Here is a 17872-nt window from a genome sequence, read left to right as displayed (position 1 = left end):
AAGGGAGGCTCTACAGGAGCAAATGCTAACCCAGGGCATTGCATCTTGAACATCTGGTGTAGGCAGAAGCTGATGTGAGCTGGACCCTTATGGAGAACTCCAGGCAAATCCCATGGGAACACTTGTCCAAAGAACTGCATGTTCTTGTTGGGCTGATTGTGACAGTTATCAGTGTGGGGACTGATGCCAGCTAGATCCACTGACAGCACAGGCACAGTGGCAGTTGTGTACTAGCCAGTGCCCGTAGCACACAGGGACGCTTGGTGCTTTCCGTACAGTAGCCTTTGTGTTAACATTCTTGTGGTGACATACAGTACTTCTGTCTCAGATGCTTGTGATCACATATGCTGTTCTGGAAGCTAATTTTTCGTTGTGGTACAGAAATATATTTAGCTTTGTGCTCAGGCCAGGAGAGAACAGAGGAATCTGGTGGCTAACTGTGTAGGAAAAGCTTCATGTGGCTCAGAAACACAAAATGTTGAGATGAATATAAGCCTAATTTAAAGACATAATTGCAGACTCTTTGGCTTCCTTTTGAGGTTCTGAGGTATGCAGAATGTGGGCCAGGGCTTCCCAAAGACAGTTGTTGGAGGACTTTCTCCCTGATGCCCTTGAAATACCTGTGAATGAAACCTTGAATGGAAAGCCAGAGAGCAACAATGTGTCTTCCATCACAGTTCAGAATGATGTTGCTGATCACAGTGGTGGTTTCGTGGTTTTTGTTTATTTTTTTTTTCTCTCCCTTGGCTGTGTAAGCTGAATAGCTTCATCATTGTACTGAAGTATGAGCTTATGGTTTGGCTTTTCTACTGGAGGTGAGAAGATAATTTCTTTAGATAAGCCTAGGTCATCACTGGTGCTTGGCAGGCCTTTCAGTGAGCTAATTCAGCTCACTAACTTGATGGAAACTACTTACCTCTATGCTGAGCTTCATTTTGGCTTGTGTATATACTTGGTTTGCCTGAATGAAAGCTTCAGTGAGCCCCAGAGCTGATGCAGGAGTAGAGGTGGGAGTGTGTGGCTGGTGCAACAGGTAAGGAGTGCCACCCTGTCCCCTTTTGACAAAAATAAATAAAATGTCATGGTTTTCACTGGCTCTTTGACTTTGTTTTGCAGTCATGCATTAACCACGCATCTCCTGTCTTGCTTCTGGGGATATTATGTTGTTTTGTTCCCCGCTATTGTTTAGGTAACCTTGTCTGGGATAGTTGTTCTAGGCCTCTTGTCTTTATAGCAATGTGCTTTTGACTGCTACCCTGATTTGATGACTTTGTAGTTCCTGAATAGAACAGAATACTCAGGCCATATGATGAGTACTTTGCTCCACCGCCTGCAAAGGCTTTACAAGCATCCGCCATCCCTTCATGTTCCCCCCATTCCTGAACTGATAGGAATGAATCGGGAGGTTCATAGGAGATTCAGTAGAAGACTGTTTACCTTTGTAGACAATGTGGCCCCCAGCAGATAGCTGCAAGAGTGGTTTGAGGCATCCTTTCCCTGGTAGACACGTTAGCCAGTCCTGGTGCTAAGAAATACATGTTGCTGACAACCTGATCCACGGCACAGTATTTTTGACTCAGGCAGCCAGTGGTTTTGTCCATATACTACAATTAATGCCCTCCAGTTTCAGCCATTGTTCCATAAATAAAGTCTATTAGTTTCCTAACTAGAATCTGGGATTTCTTATAGGTGGGCAGTGTGACTTCCTATACACTGATGTTTGTTGGCAGCTTTGCTTTGTGACCTGTAATAAGGTCTTTGTATATGGTCAGAGGGAAAACTTCCTGAAATGGTTGGAGCAACTAGCAATAAGGAACTTCCTTAGGGATCCTTCCTTAGGTTGTCTTACTTTGTGTTGCTTGAGGTGGAAATAATGAACTTGCTGTAGCCATCAGCTCTTTTAAGTGTTCACAAAACCATTACATCATGGCTCAACATAGAATTCTGTACACTGATTATTTTTTGTGGCAGGGTGTGAAAACATTTCCTGAGGCCCACATACCTTTAATGGGTTGCCCTTTATGTTACATTAAACTGAAAAAGCGTGTGTGTGAGAAAAATACCCAGCTCTCAGCTCCACAAATACAGGCTTCATTAGCTCCTGTGACTTCCAACAGGATTACTGGCATGCCAGATTAATACCCAGCAAAATTCTAAGTCTGGCTTGATGTCAGCACTTACTAATATACACATGATACTTGCTTTAATTCCTTTTTATTACATAAAATATATTGAGTGGCCAATTAATTTCTTAGCCAAGGATGTCCATATGTCTGGTGAGCTTTAGCTACAGTCTGTGGCTTTCAGGAAAAATATTATAAGGCATGATTTAGTTACATAATGAAAAATTACAGTTTTTTAAAAAAGAATGTACTTACTATGTACTAGAAGGTATGTGCGGAAATAGATACATAATGTCTTTTTTTCCCCTTTGTTCTTACTTTTAGTCTTTTGAAAGAGTTTTAGTAGAAAACAAGCTGCATGGCCTTTCTCCAGCTCTCTCTGAAGCCATCCAGAGCATTTCTCGCTGGGAACTCGTCCAAGCTGCACTCCCGCATGTGCTGCACTGCACCGCAACATTGCTTTCCAACCGAAACAAGCTAGGTTAGTGCTCATGTGAATTTGTTTTTTACACTACTAAAGTTATCACTCAAAATACGATATGTTGATGATCAGGGTGCCGACGTATTCTAAATCTTAGAATCCCAGTTAGCTCATTCTGTGGATTGTCTTTCTTGATCTGTTCTCATATGTAGCAGGGTAACCTGTGAGATCTTCCCCAATGAAGCTGATGGTCTGATGAGCTGAAGAATCAAAGTAGTTCAATAATATTTTGCTAGTTATTTTCCAGAGATAATAAAACTAGCTTTATCAAAAGCCTTACCACCCAGCAGGCATGGGTTCCTTGAAGGAATGCATATTTCTATCAAGGCATGCTGCAGTGGCCAGATGTAGCCGGTATTTTCAACATCTTCAGTACTCTTCTTTTTTTTTTTTTTTTTTTTTTTTTACTTTTTTTTTCCCTTCTTTTTATTCAGAGCAATGCATGCAATTCTCAGCAGATAAGTCAATCAGATAATAGTGTTAGAGACAGGTTGAAATCTAACTTACTTTACTAGTCTTTCACTGATTTCAGCAATGATTTCAGCAGGAACTTGCTTCGTGAGACATGCCAGTAGGGAACATCAACAGGACAAAGCTTGGGCACCTTGCAATCCTCACTTGCATTTTGTCTTATTCAATAGAGTCAAACAGACAAGACTGTCAAGCTGACATCTTTTAGGATGACTCTATGTCTGTGCATTCAGTTGCCTTGCAACAGACATCTCGGGGACTGAACTGCAAACACTGTGAAGTAAATGAAGGCTTATGAATTAGGAGGTTTCAAACATAGTGAAACAAGATGCTGATACTTTTAATGGCAGAATTTTAATTTTCAAATTCTTATCAGGAAGTTGGATGCCCAGTTTTCTGTGCAGCTCTGAAAGTCTCAACAGTGCCATTAATAGAAACCTTGTGAGATACTGTGATGCATTTTTCCATCCAGGACATCAGGATAAGCTTGGAGTGGCTGAAACAAAGCTTCTTCACACTCTTCACTGGATGCTGCTGGAGGCCCCTCAGGACTGCAGCAATGACCGATTTGGAGGAGACAGAGGCTCTAGTTGGGGAGGGAGCAGTAGCGCCTTTATCCACCAGGCTGAAAATCAAGGATCACCAGGACATCCCCGGCCCAGCGCCACAAATGATGATGAGGAGAATAACAGAAGGAAGTTTTTCCAGAATTCCATGGCCACAGTGGAGCTATTTGTATTCCTCTTTGCTCCCCTTGTCCACAGGATTAAAGTAAGTGGAACACTGATGCAGTACTTTTGTGGAGACAGATCTGAGCAGGAAAATGATTCTGCTTGTGTGATCATTACATTTCATCCTACAGCGCACACTGGGTTGGCATTGGAAATGTTTTAACAAGCTGGCAGAACACCACTGCCATCAGAAAGAAATACTTCCAGTCACATGCACAATCACCACAACATCAGGCAGACACAAAGGCAAATAAATATGAAGTGAGCCATTTTCAGCCCTTGGGAATGTCAAAGATCTGTGGTCTTTGGGAATTCTTTGAGACACTGGAACCTACAGAAAGGATGGCAAGGTTTAGCTTGCGCCAGAGATTCTCAGCCATTGCTCAGAAGGGCCTTGCTAGCTTTTCAGAGATTCTACTGTGGGGCTGCCACTGGGATTTGTTGTTGTCATAACTAATCATCTTGACGCTAATTACCAGGAATGCATGATAGTGGTATAAGCATGGCAGTAGGAAAGGCAATTGAGCATTCCTTTGTTCTGAAATTGGAAGCAGGCTGTGGGCTTCCTGTCTACTGGGGTCCTTTTGTTGGTTTTATGCTGAGTGCATCAGCTTTGCAGAGTGGTGTGATGAGGAGACATTTTCTGCATGCTTTGACTCCTGCCTCTTGTCTTCAGCTTCTCTGGAGGGCCACCATTTAGCTTTTATGTTTGCAGGTAGGCCTTGGAAGAGAAACTGGCTTTGGAGAGTAAGTGCTTGGAAAAGGTCTATAAAGTCATGAAGTGATGGAGGCTGTTATCTGTCCTAATCTTGCCTCATATGCTGCAAGAATTGAAGATAAGAAAGTACAGGAGATAAAGAATAATCTTTTGGTTACAGCAGGTGAAAGCAGGTCTGGAGAGCTGGATTCTTTCCTTACTTCTGCTACTGGGTTCCTGTACAGTATTGCTCGATTTATTTAGCCCAGATTTTTCATACTTGTTTACTAGTTCCACATTTTTTCTGTAAGCTACTGAGAAATGACAGGAAGAAATGTTGAATTCTTTCCACTGCTACGCACACAAATGTGGGCTGCCCTTTGAGTAAAGGAAATGGAACCGGAGGTAGACCCTGGCTATTAGAGATTAAGTTTCCAATTTTTTCATATTAGTTTTTCTGGGATGTAATTTCCCATTTACTGGATGGGGTTTATAACAGTATCTCAGGTTAACCTTGAAAATCTCTGAGATACTGTAGGGATGAACGTTGAAAAGCCTACGAAAACAGGTATGTTGCTGTCACCAAAGCAAAGCTCAAAAAAGGTATGGTAAATGAGGCATGTAACTGGCTCACTAATTTAGCATTGTCCCCTCTGTGTTTTACAGATGTATAGGTCTCAGGGGAAGAATACTATCTGGTTGGATAACCAAAGTAATTCATGTGCTCAAGGAAGATGATACATGTTTGCACAGGCAGACCTAAATGATGGAATTCTTAACTTCTGAGAGGATCTGTGTATTTAGCAATGTGATTTTAGATGAGGCTTTTGAGGGGCGAGTGGGATACATGTAATCCTGTAACTTAATAACTGTAGATAAAAGTGGTGGCATGTCATCAACAGCTAGTAGTGCAAAGTAAAAATGCAACATGTTACTGCTACTGCTTCCAAAAGCATTGCAAGGTGCTCCCTAGTAAAAGTAATAATTAAAAATAAGCTTCATTTATAAGAAAGCTTGTGAGCTCATTATGACAAGACAGCACTAATAAAGAATAGGGAACAGAAAGGCTGGAGATGTACAAGCTGTAAGCTCCTGCCATTCCTTCAGCTCTGTCTGCATCATCAAGTTCAACTGCTGAGGCATGAGGAGCTGTGTCAACAGGGAACTGTGGTGCAGCTATAAATATGCTGCAAAAACTGCTATTACCATGTTTGTTTGCCTTTTGGGGATAGCTGGACTATACCAACATCAGTGCCTCCTAATGCAGATCTGACCTTAGGGCAAGTAAGTGCATACCTGCACTTTGATGCTGCCAAGATTTACTTGTGTACTACTTTATGTGATTTCAGCTACTTGCATATGTAAGAAGATGATGGCACAAGTGTAAGTGACTATGTATTGACATAGCTCAGGTACTAATAGTGCTAATAATAATATTATTATATATGGCTATTTCATAGTAATTTGTTACATTTCGTATTTCCTCAATTTCTAAGTAATGTTTTAAAATTTAGTATTCTTATTCCTTTGGGGCAAGAAGTTCAAATCTTGAAGTGTCAATCCTAAGGCTGAGATTGAATGCTAAATATGCAGTGGTTATATACGGTCAGAAGGGATGCTTTCTGACACAGGAATGGCCTTTTATTTCACAGCTTAATGTCCTAGGAAAAAATGGGGTTCATTAACTAGTATAGAATTGTCATTTGGAAAAAGCTTCCTGTATATTTTTGTATTGAGATTTCCCCATTATATTTTAATAGCTGTCCTTGAAATGTCTGCTGGGTAGTATCAGTGGCCCTTTAGTTAGCATATACTGACCACAGAACTGAACATGGTATCACTCATTTCTTGAAAGATCTGTGCATCACAGAAATGACAGTCCTTTAAATGGGAAACAATGTTCTTTTGTGTGAGCTTGTGTGATACAACCTCTGTTTGTCTTTCTAGGAGTCTGACCTTACATTCCGGTTGGCTAGTGGCCTTGTTATTTGGCAGCCTATGTGGGAACACAGGCAACCTGAAGTTTCTGCCTTCAATGCCCTTGTAAAACCAATCAGGAACATCGTTACAGGTCTGTGACTTTGCTGTGGTAATGTAGCTCCTGAGAGCTGGGAAACTTTTCCTTTGTTTGCCTGATGCTACCTTACGTTCTGTAGCCATCATATTTGAAGGAATATATTAATCCTGCAGGAACTAGCCAAACCTTTGAGACTAGTTTAAGGATGTTTCCCTTCAGAGTCAACAATTAAATAGGAGATGAGAGAGAAATCACAAAGAGGAAATGAGAAACTCTTCAGTGGAGTTATAATTACCTGTCATCCTCACATCTCTCTTTCACCATATCTTCCCTAGCTCCTAAGAAGGGCAAAGGCAGTATTTAGCAGCAGCCTGACACAGTGGAGAAAGCTTGCCCAGACTGGCATGGGACAAAAATTAACAGTGAAGAACACTCAGTTGGCAGTGTAGGTTCTCCTCCTATCTAAAACTTGAGTTTCACCATGTTATGAAATTAAACAAAGTAGTTTCAAGAGGCTCCAAAGAAGGCATAGGTTGTGAATTTCACTTTTGCATACTGGAAGGGATTGCTCTTCCTTTGTACTTCAGCCATAATGAGACTGGAGCTGGGTGCTTAGGCTTCCAAGCCTTTGTGTCTGGCCTAGTTCTAAAAAACAGGTTTTGCTGTTATGTTTTTAGGCAATGGCTTTGCATAATTCCTGCAAGGCAGTGAATTGAAAGTGTGCTGGGTGTATCACTGTAGCATTGCTTGCTTGTTCTCAAAAGCACAGAACTGTAATTTTCACAGTAGTGAAAATGTAGTACTCTAAATCAGATTTTTCTGATTAATAGCCATTCTGGATATCGTATTTTGTTCTGAAGGCTTTGTGGGTCTCTAGGACAGTTCAGAAGTGAAAAGATTCAAGTCTTTCAAATGATTTAAAACCATCTTTGACATCTAGCTCTACCTCCCTCTGCTTCAACTTCTGGAATTAAAAAATAGGATTTTGGCCCTGAAACTAATAAAAGGAATTAGTCCTAAGATTTCCTTGACTGTTGGAATTTTTTCCATAGGTCTGGGGTGTGGTCAGAAAATCCCTAAAGAATAACTTCAGGAGTAAAGTTGGAAATGAAAGTACTGTTACGTTTTGAAAACATTTTCAGCAGAATGGAAATAGAAATTGGAATGAGGCTCTTTTTATCAAGGAAGATTTTGCTATCTTAGCATTTTTGTCTCAAATTGGGACAAAATGTTAAATTTGCTTATATTTTCCTTCAAGCAACAAAATAAAAAAATACTGTTCAAGAAGCTTTGCAATGTTTTGTTTGGAGTCAGTATAATACTAAGTCATATCTGAATAGCTTGCAATGTGACAGGATTTCAAGAACTGTCATCCTAGTCTTTGTGATGCCTTTGTTCTTCTACAGTATTGTTGATTACACTTTCTGCATGACATCTGTGTGTTTCCTGTGATAAAGGCATTTGTCAAATTGTAAATCACAATGCGTTCTGAGAGATGTAACCTAGAAAAGGAGTTGAATATATGTGAACATAGGAGGAGGAAGATCTCCAAAACAAAAAGCACTACTATGCACAGGAAAACACAATTTGATGCCAAATGGATTTAGGATAAAATCTATATTCAAATTTAATTTTAAAGAAATACAGATTTTCAGTAGACGGTGTTGTTGACAACACAGTTGAATGAATTGTGGAAAAATTTAAGCAGTTCTTTTAAATTTTTCTCTTTATGGCTGAGGCTAATGCCTAGGAAGTCTGCAGCAGACAGGTGCTGCTTTGGGTTTGTTTTTGTTTTCTGGTTCATCCTTTCAGTGATACATTTTAATATTAGAGGTGATTCCTGAAATGTCCTCCTTTGCCTTCTTTCCTCAGCTAAGAGAAGTTCTCCCACCAACAATCAGAGTGTGACTTGTGAATCCCCTAATCTGGACAGTGGACATACTGAGGTAAGTTGTATGCTAACGTTAGACAAGCTTGAAGAAGGAGCTGAGGGAGGGGGGAAATTAATATTGAAATGGCACTTGCCGTTACCACCCTAAAGTAATTCCATCTCCAGAAATTACAGTTCTTCACAGTTCTTCCAAAAGCTCCCAAACTTTTCTGCAGTGGAACCAAAGGGTATTGAGTATAGTTGTCAGGATCTCCTTGGCTTTATCCTATCTTATAAGATGGAAGACTGATCTTATGGTTTATCCTGGGCAAGAGCCCTGGCTTACCCTTTGGATTTACCATGCCTAGTACTGAGAAGCCCCAGGCTTAATTGGTTTCTCTATGGTATTACCATGGTATTACAGTATGAGTAATAGTCATGTCAAAGCACAAATTGCATTAAGAAAATTAACATGGGAGAGATAAATATGTTTATATACCTATTTCCTTTTATTAAAACTATCCAAAGGGACTACAGGTGGTCTGTGAGACAACCCAGCCAGATTCTGTACCTCCAAAAGCCACTGTTTCAACATGTCATCGTGGAAATTCCTTGGATGGAAGTGTATCCTCCCAAACCTCTCAGGAGAGAGGTACTGCGCATCCCAGGTACAAACCCTTCAGTAGAAAGTTAGGCTTTCTTTAGTGTGACTCAATAGTGGAGGTCACAGAAGTCCTTTATCCTGAATATGCTGTTGTCAATACATGCCAAGGGTACTGGATGTTTATTTCAAACACTTAATTCAACAAATTCCAGTTCTGGGTGATAATCAAGACAGTGACATTTGATATTTAATGTCGCTTTCATTGGAGAAATCTCTAGCTGGCCTGTTGGGACAGTTTCTTTGGTCTTTTCTAATATGTAGGCTTTTTATAATTAAAGGTACTAACAAATAACCTGCAGGTTCTACCCTCCTTAGCTGGATTCAGCCTCAGGCAACCAGTATCTTTTCTGGCTTCCTTCTGATCAAATTTTCTTTCCCTTTAGCAAAGGATTTCTGCAAACCTCTCTCCATTGCCTTCATTATGCCTTCTCTGTACCCTGCTGCTTAGCTTTCTTTAGACTGCTGGACCAAAGGAACAGATCAACAAAGAAATGCAGCCATGCAAACATTCTCCCAGCTTGCCTTGCAGAGCTCAGGCCATGTTTTTCCAGCATGGCGCTGATAAATTAACTACTTTTAATCTAGATTTGGGCTTTGGTATTGCCATCAGGTAAATGAAGCTGATGAGTGTTTTCAGGGGGTGGAGAGGGAGGGAAGTCTAGCTATATTTTTAGATCTCTATGGATTTAGGGGTGTTACTTAAAGTCCTCCTGAAAATTTTGGTCCTGTTGCTTATCACTTTTGGGAAATGTCATATCCAAGACACTGCAGTGTTTTAAGAAATCGCTTCATTACACTGACTGAAGTGATGCGGGATGGAGTGGGTTTCTGAATATAATCTAGGAACAGCTCTGATATATCACAAAGGGGTTTGGTGCACCCTTTCACAGGTGGAAAGGGCAAAGGTATTCTCTAAGGCTCTGATCCCATCAGGAGGCTTCCCGTGGGATTTTATATTAAGCTTGTTGTCAGTTCTGGGTCTTATTTATGTTAAAGTAAGCCAGTAAAACTGAAGTTGGGGACAGAACTGCCTTTCAATGTGTGAATGCTACTGCTCAGAGAGTGCACAGCCATAAAAAAATAAGCAGCCTTTTAAGAAGACAGAATCAGGTGATCAATTTATCAAGCTGGGTCTGGTGGTTGCCATGGGGATGAAGCTTCAGACAGGCTTTGAAGAGAGCATCATTACGCCTTCTCATTTGCAGGACTCATTGATCAGTTAAAACTGTACAGGGAGCTTTGGTTGCCAAGCAACAGACAACTGGGGAACAAATGTTGTTTACTTACCAACAGCCGCAGTATTCCTTTGTCCTTGGCCCGGGGTTGAAGGAAGGCTGCCTTTCCACTCTCCCTGCAGTTACAGGCAACCAGGAGCCGATTACATGAACACTAGATTTCCTTCTAAATGAAGTGCAGAGTTTAATTTCTGGTTCCTCAGACACTTCTTGAGCAAATGGCTTGTTCCTCTGATCTTGGCTAATTATCCCTGCTCCACTCAGTGAAATTCTTCATTTACGGATGCTACAGTTTAACACTGAAGCAAATAAAGCCACAGCCCTTTATCTAGCTGCTGCCTTGAACACACAGCCTGGGAGATAGACTTTGCAGGAAAGACTTCAGAGACAAGTATTTTATAAGGAGGAGAACATGCCTTGCTCCAGGGTGTGTTGTGCCTCAGGTTTGCCTATGATGTGTACAGAGGAGCATGAAAGACTTTGTAGACTCAAACACTGATCTGGGTCCTGCAAAGTGACCAGAGAGCAGTGCAACATCCTTTACAATTGCTACTGAGTTAATGGGCTTTATTTCCTTTGCTGGGATGCTCTGAGTATCTGTCTATCCTTATGGGTTTTTACAGGTTGCATCTATGTGACACAGTCTTGACCGTGACAAAACCAGCCTTCGCATCAGGTTTAGGAGGAAAACTTTGTAGCATATTTCCATTTATCATTGTTTTCTCCTTCATAATTCAGTTCTACATATAACAGCTCATTTTAAAGTCATCAAACTTGTAACACTTTTACCTTGAACACAGCACTAGGGGAGAAGGTTTGAATCTATAGATTCCATATAGTGACATATGCTGACGCAGACGGGCTGATCTGCAGTTGCCAAGTCTCTTCAACATTGGCCTGTGGGGCTGGCAGCAAACCAGCTCCTGCAGGTTTGAGTTCTAGATGCACACGTTCCAAGCCCAGCCTTGCCACCTGCCCACTGTTTCCAAACGTGTAATATGGAGCAAGGTTCACATAATTTCAAGTGGTGTCAGTGTCCACTGCACACATCTTTCTCCTTTGCCAGTCCTATATCTACCTTAGACACACAGGGCAGCTTTGTGGTGGTGGGCAGCAATCCAGCAAAGCACTTCAAGCATGCATCTCACTTAGAGGTTCCGAGGTTCCACTGGTCAGTATTGCTGCTTGTTCCTTAATGCTTTGCTGGGCTGTGGCCTTGGACACCTCTGTTCAGAATGTGGTGGAACCCAGCTGGAGATGGGTTTGTCCTGCCAATGATGTTTGCACGTTGTTTAACAGAGTTGATAATATTAATGGCTTTTAAAAAAAACCCGACCAAACAACCCAATATTCTTGTGATGCTTCCCAAATGCCTGAGAATACAATTCATGGAAGTGCTGTTGATTTTTAAAGAATTCAAAAATCAACAGAAGTATTCAGTTCACAGAGGTGTGTTTTTAACACAGAGTGGAAACATTCAAGTTATGTACTTCAGCAGGCAAAACCAAAACAGACAGCTCTCCAGAGTTCCTGCCCCACCCCCAGCATTTCACTGCTTTTGCCATGTGTTTCTCATTCCTCTGACTCCCTTTCACTGCTTCTTTTCTGACAGTTTGTTTCCTAACAGCTAGTGACTAGTCATACAGAGGGTAGATCAGGCCAGTTGAACTCTGGTGGGAACGATGAGGTAGAAAAAATAAATAATAAAAAATTTGGAGCATTTTTATTGCAATAAGATTGGCTCTGAAAACAGGTATGATCCCTTTGAAATCTGAAATCTTTGAAGTCTCCTTTCTGAAGCTTACTACAAGACATCTTGCTTTTGCATGCACAAACTTCTACAATACTTAGGAAATTGCATACTAAAGCCCATCAGGAAATGACACCATCTGAAAGGCAGGAAAATTATAACGAAGGCTAAAAATGGTCCTTTTCTCTGGCACACCTTGGCAAAGATGCCCATAACAGTAACTTTTATTTGTGTAAGGATCAATTTAATTGGCTTAAAGGGTTAACTGGTGTAGCTGCCCTGCCTGCTCCTTCTTAGGTAGGGCCTGATGTGTACAAATGTAAACCATTCCTTAATATTTATTACAAGTATCTGAACAGCAGATGCTCAAAGGTTGAATAATTTGTTCAGCTGGAAACAGACAGCACAGGTGCTGGAGGCTTATCTTCAGACCATAGTTTAAGAAAGCAACCCTATCCAAGAAAGCGCTTAAGAAAGCATGTCCTCTAGGGAGCTGAAAGCTAAATAGCCACTTACGTGTCTTCAGTAATGCTTTCCTCAGTCAGGGCCTTAGTCCCAAAGGGTAGTGTCAAACATCCCTGCAAGCGCTAGCTGGCACAGCTGTGTGCACATCCTGGTGATTTCTGCAGGTGGCAGGAGAATGAGAATGGCTTACAGCTCTTGATGAATGGCTACATTTTAGGCCTCTTTAGTAGCGCTCTTGGGTCTTATGGAGTGGACCAGCACGTATGCTAGGACAGAACTGGTTTCCAGCTAGCAAAGAAAACTTTGTGATATCAAGAGTGGCCCTTTAAGAACAGTTGAACATACAAACCTGACAGACCATCTAGTGGTTCTTAATTCAGAAAGCTGAGCATCTAAGAAGGGCTAAGGAGCCTGATGATTAACATTTGTACTCATTTTTGGAACAGGGTGTCCTTGGTGATCCCGCCATGCCAGAGGTCTCGCTATGCCACATACTTTGATGTGGCAGTGCTGCGCTGCCTGCTGCAGCCACATTGGTCTGAGGAGGGCACACAGTGGTCACTGATGTACTACCTGCAGAGGCTGAGGCATATGCTACAGGAAAAGCCAGAGAAACCACCTGAGCCAGAGATCACCCCTTTACCAAGACCTCGCAGCAGCTCCATGGTGGCTGCTGCACCCTCTCTGGTGAATACCCACAAAACTCAGGTAAGCAGTTACCATCAATAAGAGAACAGCAACTGTTGTGGTGATGCTGGGAAATGATGGCTGGACAATTAGTGAAAAGCACAGCTTTGGTGTTGGTTAGACTGCTCAGAGGTCAGGTGTGTGCATTGATTCAGAAAGAGACTTTGAGAACGATGAGGGATTTTGAGGCAGAGTCTGATGCAGAGTCAGAGCTGAAAGCTTGAGGGTTGATCTGAGATAGTTACTGTAGGGTGAACTGTGATAACATTAGTCTTTAATGTGAGTATACACTAATGTGGCTGTCAGAAGAAATAAGACTGGTTTTTCATTATGGTTGAGCTCCTTTGGTGTAACCCCTCAAAAGAGAGAAAAGGAATTGCAACACTTGGGTTAAATATTTATTAAAATAAATAGGAAAGGCAAACACTTGGGTTAAAATATTGGAGTAGATTTTGCAAATAGTGACAGTGAGCAAAAGTCCTCCATGTTGTTACCTTTTCTGCTGCTGTTATTCTTGTTGTGTAACTTTTATATTTGCCAACACAACCTCAATAGACATACTACCGTAATAGGTGTCAAGACTTGCTCCCTGTTTTGCTGAAAAAGAAACTTCAGACTCCTGACCTTGGTGCAGTAAATATCTTTGTGTTAGAGCTGAAATGTTTTTTCTTTTGGGTAGCTCGCTGTTGTTCCAGGGATAAAAAGGGGATGCTGCTGTGGTTTCAGTTAATCTGCTTGTTGATTTGTGCTACTTTCAGGTTGTGCACTCTTTTTCTGCCATGTGGGCTTTTAACAGCAAATTCTGATTTACTGACTTGATGAAAATGCCTAACTAAATTTAATACAGATTCTATTTTTGCAATCCAATTTTATGACACACCTCAAGTAAAAGGCTCTATCTTCTGTTAATGTTTCTTTCAAATGTCTTTTTTGAGTCAGAACTCTCAGAATTTTTGGTGTTTTTTCTTAAAATCCTTGCTTTCAGTATTGTAGACCTCTGGCAGTTTTTGACCTGTCATTTTACAAGGGAGAAGGGTGAAATATCTTTTTTCCCATACAGCCCAGATGCTCGTAAGTCAGAAGACTAGCATAAACAATGTAAATATTAGTACAGTTATTTTTAAATCTCCATATTGTATAGCCATTCTTACAATTTTTATGAGGGCTGGTGATTACTTGTGGTTTTAAGGGCTCAGCAGCAGCAGTATTGTTTAAACTGTATTATACTTCTGTGTCATTTCTATAAAATGCTGTCTGTTTTATCCCTGTAAAAGCTTGACATATCTTCATAAAGGCCAGGTGATATGCATTACTGTTTAGTTTTAATCTACCTTTGCATGGGGATTTTATAGGATTGCTGTGCATGTGCAGAAAATCCTCCTTAATATCATCTCCTGGAGGGAGAATTGGAAGATGTTGCTGTTGATGTGGTTCACTGTTTCCGTGCGTAAACTGTCCCTTTGCCCTTGCTCATAACAACCTCGTTATTTTGCACATTAGCAAGTTCAGCTACGAGCACAACCGGGAGTGCAGTCAGTGGTTCTCAGTGGAGTGGCAGCATGAATGGAGCTACCTTCCATTGGCACTGTTTGCACTAGTATTGTGCTGGTTCTTTTCTATATACTCTGAGACACTTCCCTCCTTGGCTATTTCTTGCTTTTCCAGGCTGTTTCTCTTGCAGAAGATTCCTTTGCTCAGTTCCTCTTGACTAACATGTTTTTGTTAAAACCATTTGGCAATTCCACTGGGTACTTTCTAGCTGTTAATGTGAGGACTCCATCCAGGGCATTCTTCCCTCCAGGGCTAGGTTTGATTGCTTTTGGTAACCTTTGTGTCACTCCTGTGTATTTTTACCGTGCTTCATCAAATTGGAATCCTGTTTTAAAAGGTTTCCAATTTGTTGCACAGAACAGCTGTGATGGAGGAGGTGAAATGGTCTTCCATGCAGCAGAAGTTTCAGCTCGTGCCATTCTGTACAATGCTGAGGACTGAAATTCGTGCAATGCACAGAGACACCTAGGCTCTCTTTCATGCCAGCCAACTGTAGTGACTTAACTGCTGTTCTTAAATTCAGAGTCTCATCACTCAGGGCTGTCTGCTAGCCAGAGGAGAGAATGCCACCTCCAGAGGGCTAAGACTTGTCATTTTTTTCTGTCAACATGAGGGGTTGTATCCTGAGACTTCACAAGCTCATCTGACACAGGGATATGCTTAAAGCCTACTTTTTCGGTCTAGATCTTAAATTCCTAACACAATGTCATAGTTTCTGCTCAAAGGTTGATCAGTAACTTCTCAAAAATATCAGCACATTGTGTTTCAGCAGGATAGATTTAAAAGGCAGGCAAAAACTGATTAAAGACAAAAACAGCTGCCTGCAAATCACATCAGGGACCAGTTGATTTTTCTGGTAAATCCACATTCTTTCTATTGTTCTGCAGTTTATCAAGGTCACTTCCTCCATCTCCCTAAGCCTCAGCAAAACTTTCACACTTTTTGTTGGTTTCTGTGTGCCTAAAATTATGTTTCAAGTATAAGCTTAGGCTAAAGCAGTTGGGATCAAGAAAGCATGAGAAACATCCTCCACGTATTGCCTAGTAAACTGAACAGCAAAGTAGAAAAAGATTCAGTGCAGCATGCCAGCACTCCTTGTGGCATAGGAAAAGCAGTACTGGATGGAGTGTTAATGAAATGAATATTAGCTTCCTCTAGAAAGTTACTTTAGTCTAAACATATTTCAGACCTGGCAACATGTGACAAAGGAAACCTGCATTGTACCTGTATGCAGTGAATTCAGTATAAGGACAGGTCTAGGAACTGAAACCTTCAGAGGCTCACAAACCTCTACAGTCTTGCACTAGCACCACAGGGGCAAAGAGCCAAAGCTTAAATTAAGCATAAGACCAATGCAGCTGTAGTGCTTGCTGCAATGCTAATATAAAGCCAAGAGTCTCAAGTGTAATATCTTGAGAGCTGAGAGAAGTACTAATGAGCAAGTAGCCATACAGTCACGCAGAAGGAAGACAACAGAAACAACAAAATCTACAGAAGCAACCCCCAAACTATTTTGCTTTCTTATCCATCTTATAATTGCCACATGGTGTACAGCACAGAATAGCCATATTTTTAATCACTCTTCAACAGGAATGCTTGCTTGATTCCTTAAAATAGAGTAGATTTAAGGTGATTCTGTAATTTGCTTTTCTAGTGTTGTTTGCTTGTTACCTACTCTAAGCAGGTTTCAGAACTGGGACCGTGCCTTTCTGTGTGTTTGTATAGCTTGCATCACAGTAGGCTCTGATCCTTACTCTGTCCTTTTGGTGGACGTGAGCCACCTAATAAAACACTGATTTTGTAACTAGCGGACAAAGATAATGAATCTGAAATAAAAATTCATACAATGTTTTCCAGCCAGAAGAGGCCAGAGAGCTGGAAAAGCTCCAAACCAAGCCATGTGGAGTGCTTGCTGGCCTTGCTGTTGAGAGCACCTAGGGCTGAACCTTGATTTGCTGTCTGTGGGATTTTGTGTGTGACTCCTCCCCTGAATCTTTAGCCATATATGCAAAATGGTTTAAAAGATACCTTGACTGAGAAAAATGGTGAAGAGGAATCTTTCTGTTGTGTGTCTCCTTCATTCTTGTGTTGATAAGAGTAAGAGGAACAACTCAAGTGTGATCTTTGTTTAGTCTGAAAGGTCTCTGAAGAATGTGTGGTCCTCAGTTGCAAACTAACTGGTGCCTATATAGGACTTCAGCTGCAAAGACTGTCATTGGCTTCTGCTGGACCTTCATTGCATAAAACTGCACACATGTATTGCAGAGCTGGTTTTCTCTGTAATATGCAGTCTGGCTAGGCAGAATCTAAACCTCCCATACCATAGGAGTCACTTCATCTATCGTTGGTATATGGCTACCTCTGGATTGAAAGCAAAAAGGTATTTTAACATGACCCAGTTGTTTAGCAGAACCTTTCTGACGGGCAAGCAAGGAAAAAGAGCATATCCATTGGAAACAAGCTGATATTTAGGCAGGAGAAAATTATCCTGAGGGAACTTGGTCAGGTCAGCTGCACAAACATCTCATGAAAAGTGGCATCAGATCTTTAATGAGAACAGATGGCCAGGAGCTGAGCTTATGCCACCTTTTGTAGCAAAGCCTTTCTTTACGGTAGACAGCTGTAATGCATTTTGCTCCGTGCAGTAGGGGGGTAGAGCGCCCTCTACTGTAATTAGAGTAAATTAGTCTCAAGGTTTTTGCTGTCGGACATTCTGTGCTATATCTACAGAGGCTTTCACAAATATGAACTGTGATGGACAGGCCTTGGAGCACTGTTATTAAAAGTGAAGGCTACTTCCTGATGTAGAAGTCTTGGGTTTCTTTACTGCGTAAATATTTTATTTTTTTTTTACAAATCACCTCTGTTGAAGGAACAGTGCTGCTTATTACAGTTCAGTTCCAAACCACATTTTTAAAGGTATATGTTATTAAGGGCATATTCTACTAGATCTTAAATAAAACGCTTCAGAAAAGGTAGTCATTGTGATTGCTTATAAATGTAAACCAAGGCCTCAAGAAGATTGTCAGCTACCCAGAGTTGTATCTGTGATCAGAATCAGAGTGGAGCAGAACATGGCTTCCATGCCACTAGATCATACTGATTGCAATGCCTGAGGCTTTCTGTGGTG

General features: G+C 41.2%; 1 protein-coding gene across 1 annotated transcript in view; it reads left to right on the top strand.

The window, feature by feature from the left end:
• Positions 1-17872, top strand: part of UNC80 (unc-80 homolog, NALCN channel complex subunit) — a 129877-nt gene that overhangs the window by 5566 nt on the left and 106439 nt on the right. Inside the window, exons 3-8 of the mRNA XM_055811761.1 lie at positions 2448-2604; positions 3548-3846; positions 6451-6574; positions 8393-8466; positions 8919-9058; positions 12951-13212. Coding sequence (XP_055667736.1) covers positions 2448-2604; positions 3548-3846; positions 6451-6574; positions 8393-8466; positions 8919-9058; positions 12951-13212 — 1056 coding nt within the window. The remainder of the gene's footprint in view (positions 1-2447; positions 2605-3547; positions 3847-6450; positions 6575-8392; positions 8467-8918; positions 9059-12950; positions 13213-17872) is intronic.

This window comes from Falco peregrinus, chromosome 8, assembly GCF_023634155.1.
Source record: "Falco peregrinus isolate bFalPer1 chromosome 8, bFalPer1.pri, whole genome shotgun sequence".
Taxonomy (NCBI): Eukaryota; Metazoa; Chordata; class Aves; order Falconiformes; family Falconidae; genus Falco; species Falco peregrinus.
Note: the sequence above shows the minus strand (reverse complement) of the source record. Positions and strands in the feature narration are given on the sequence as shown.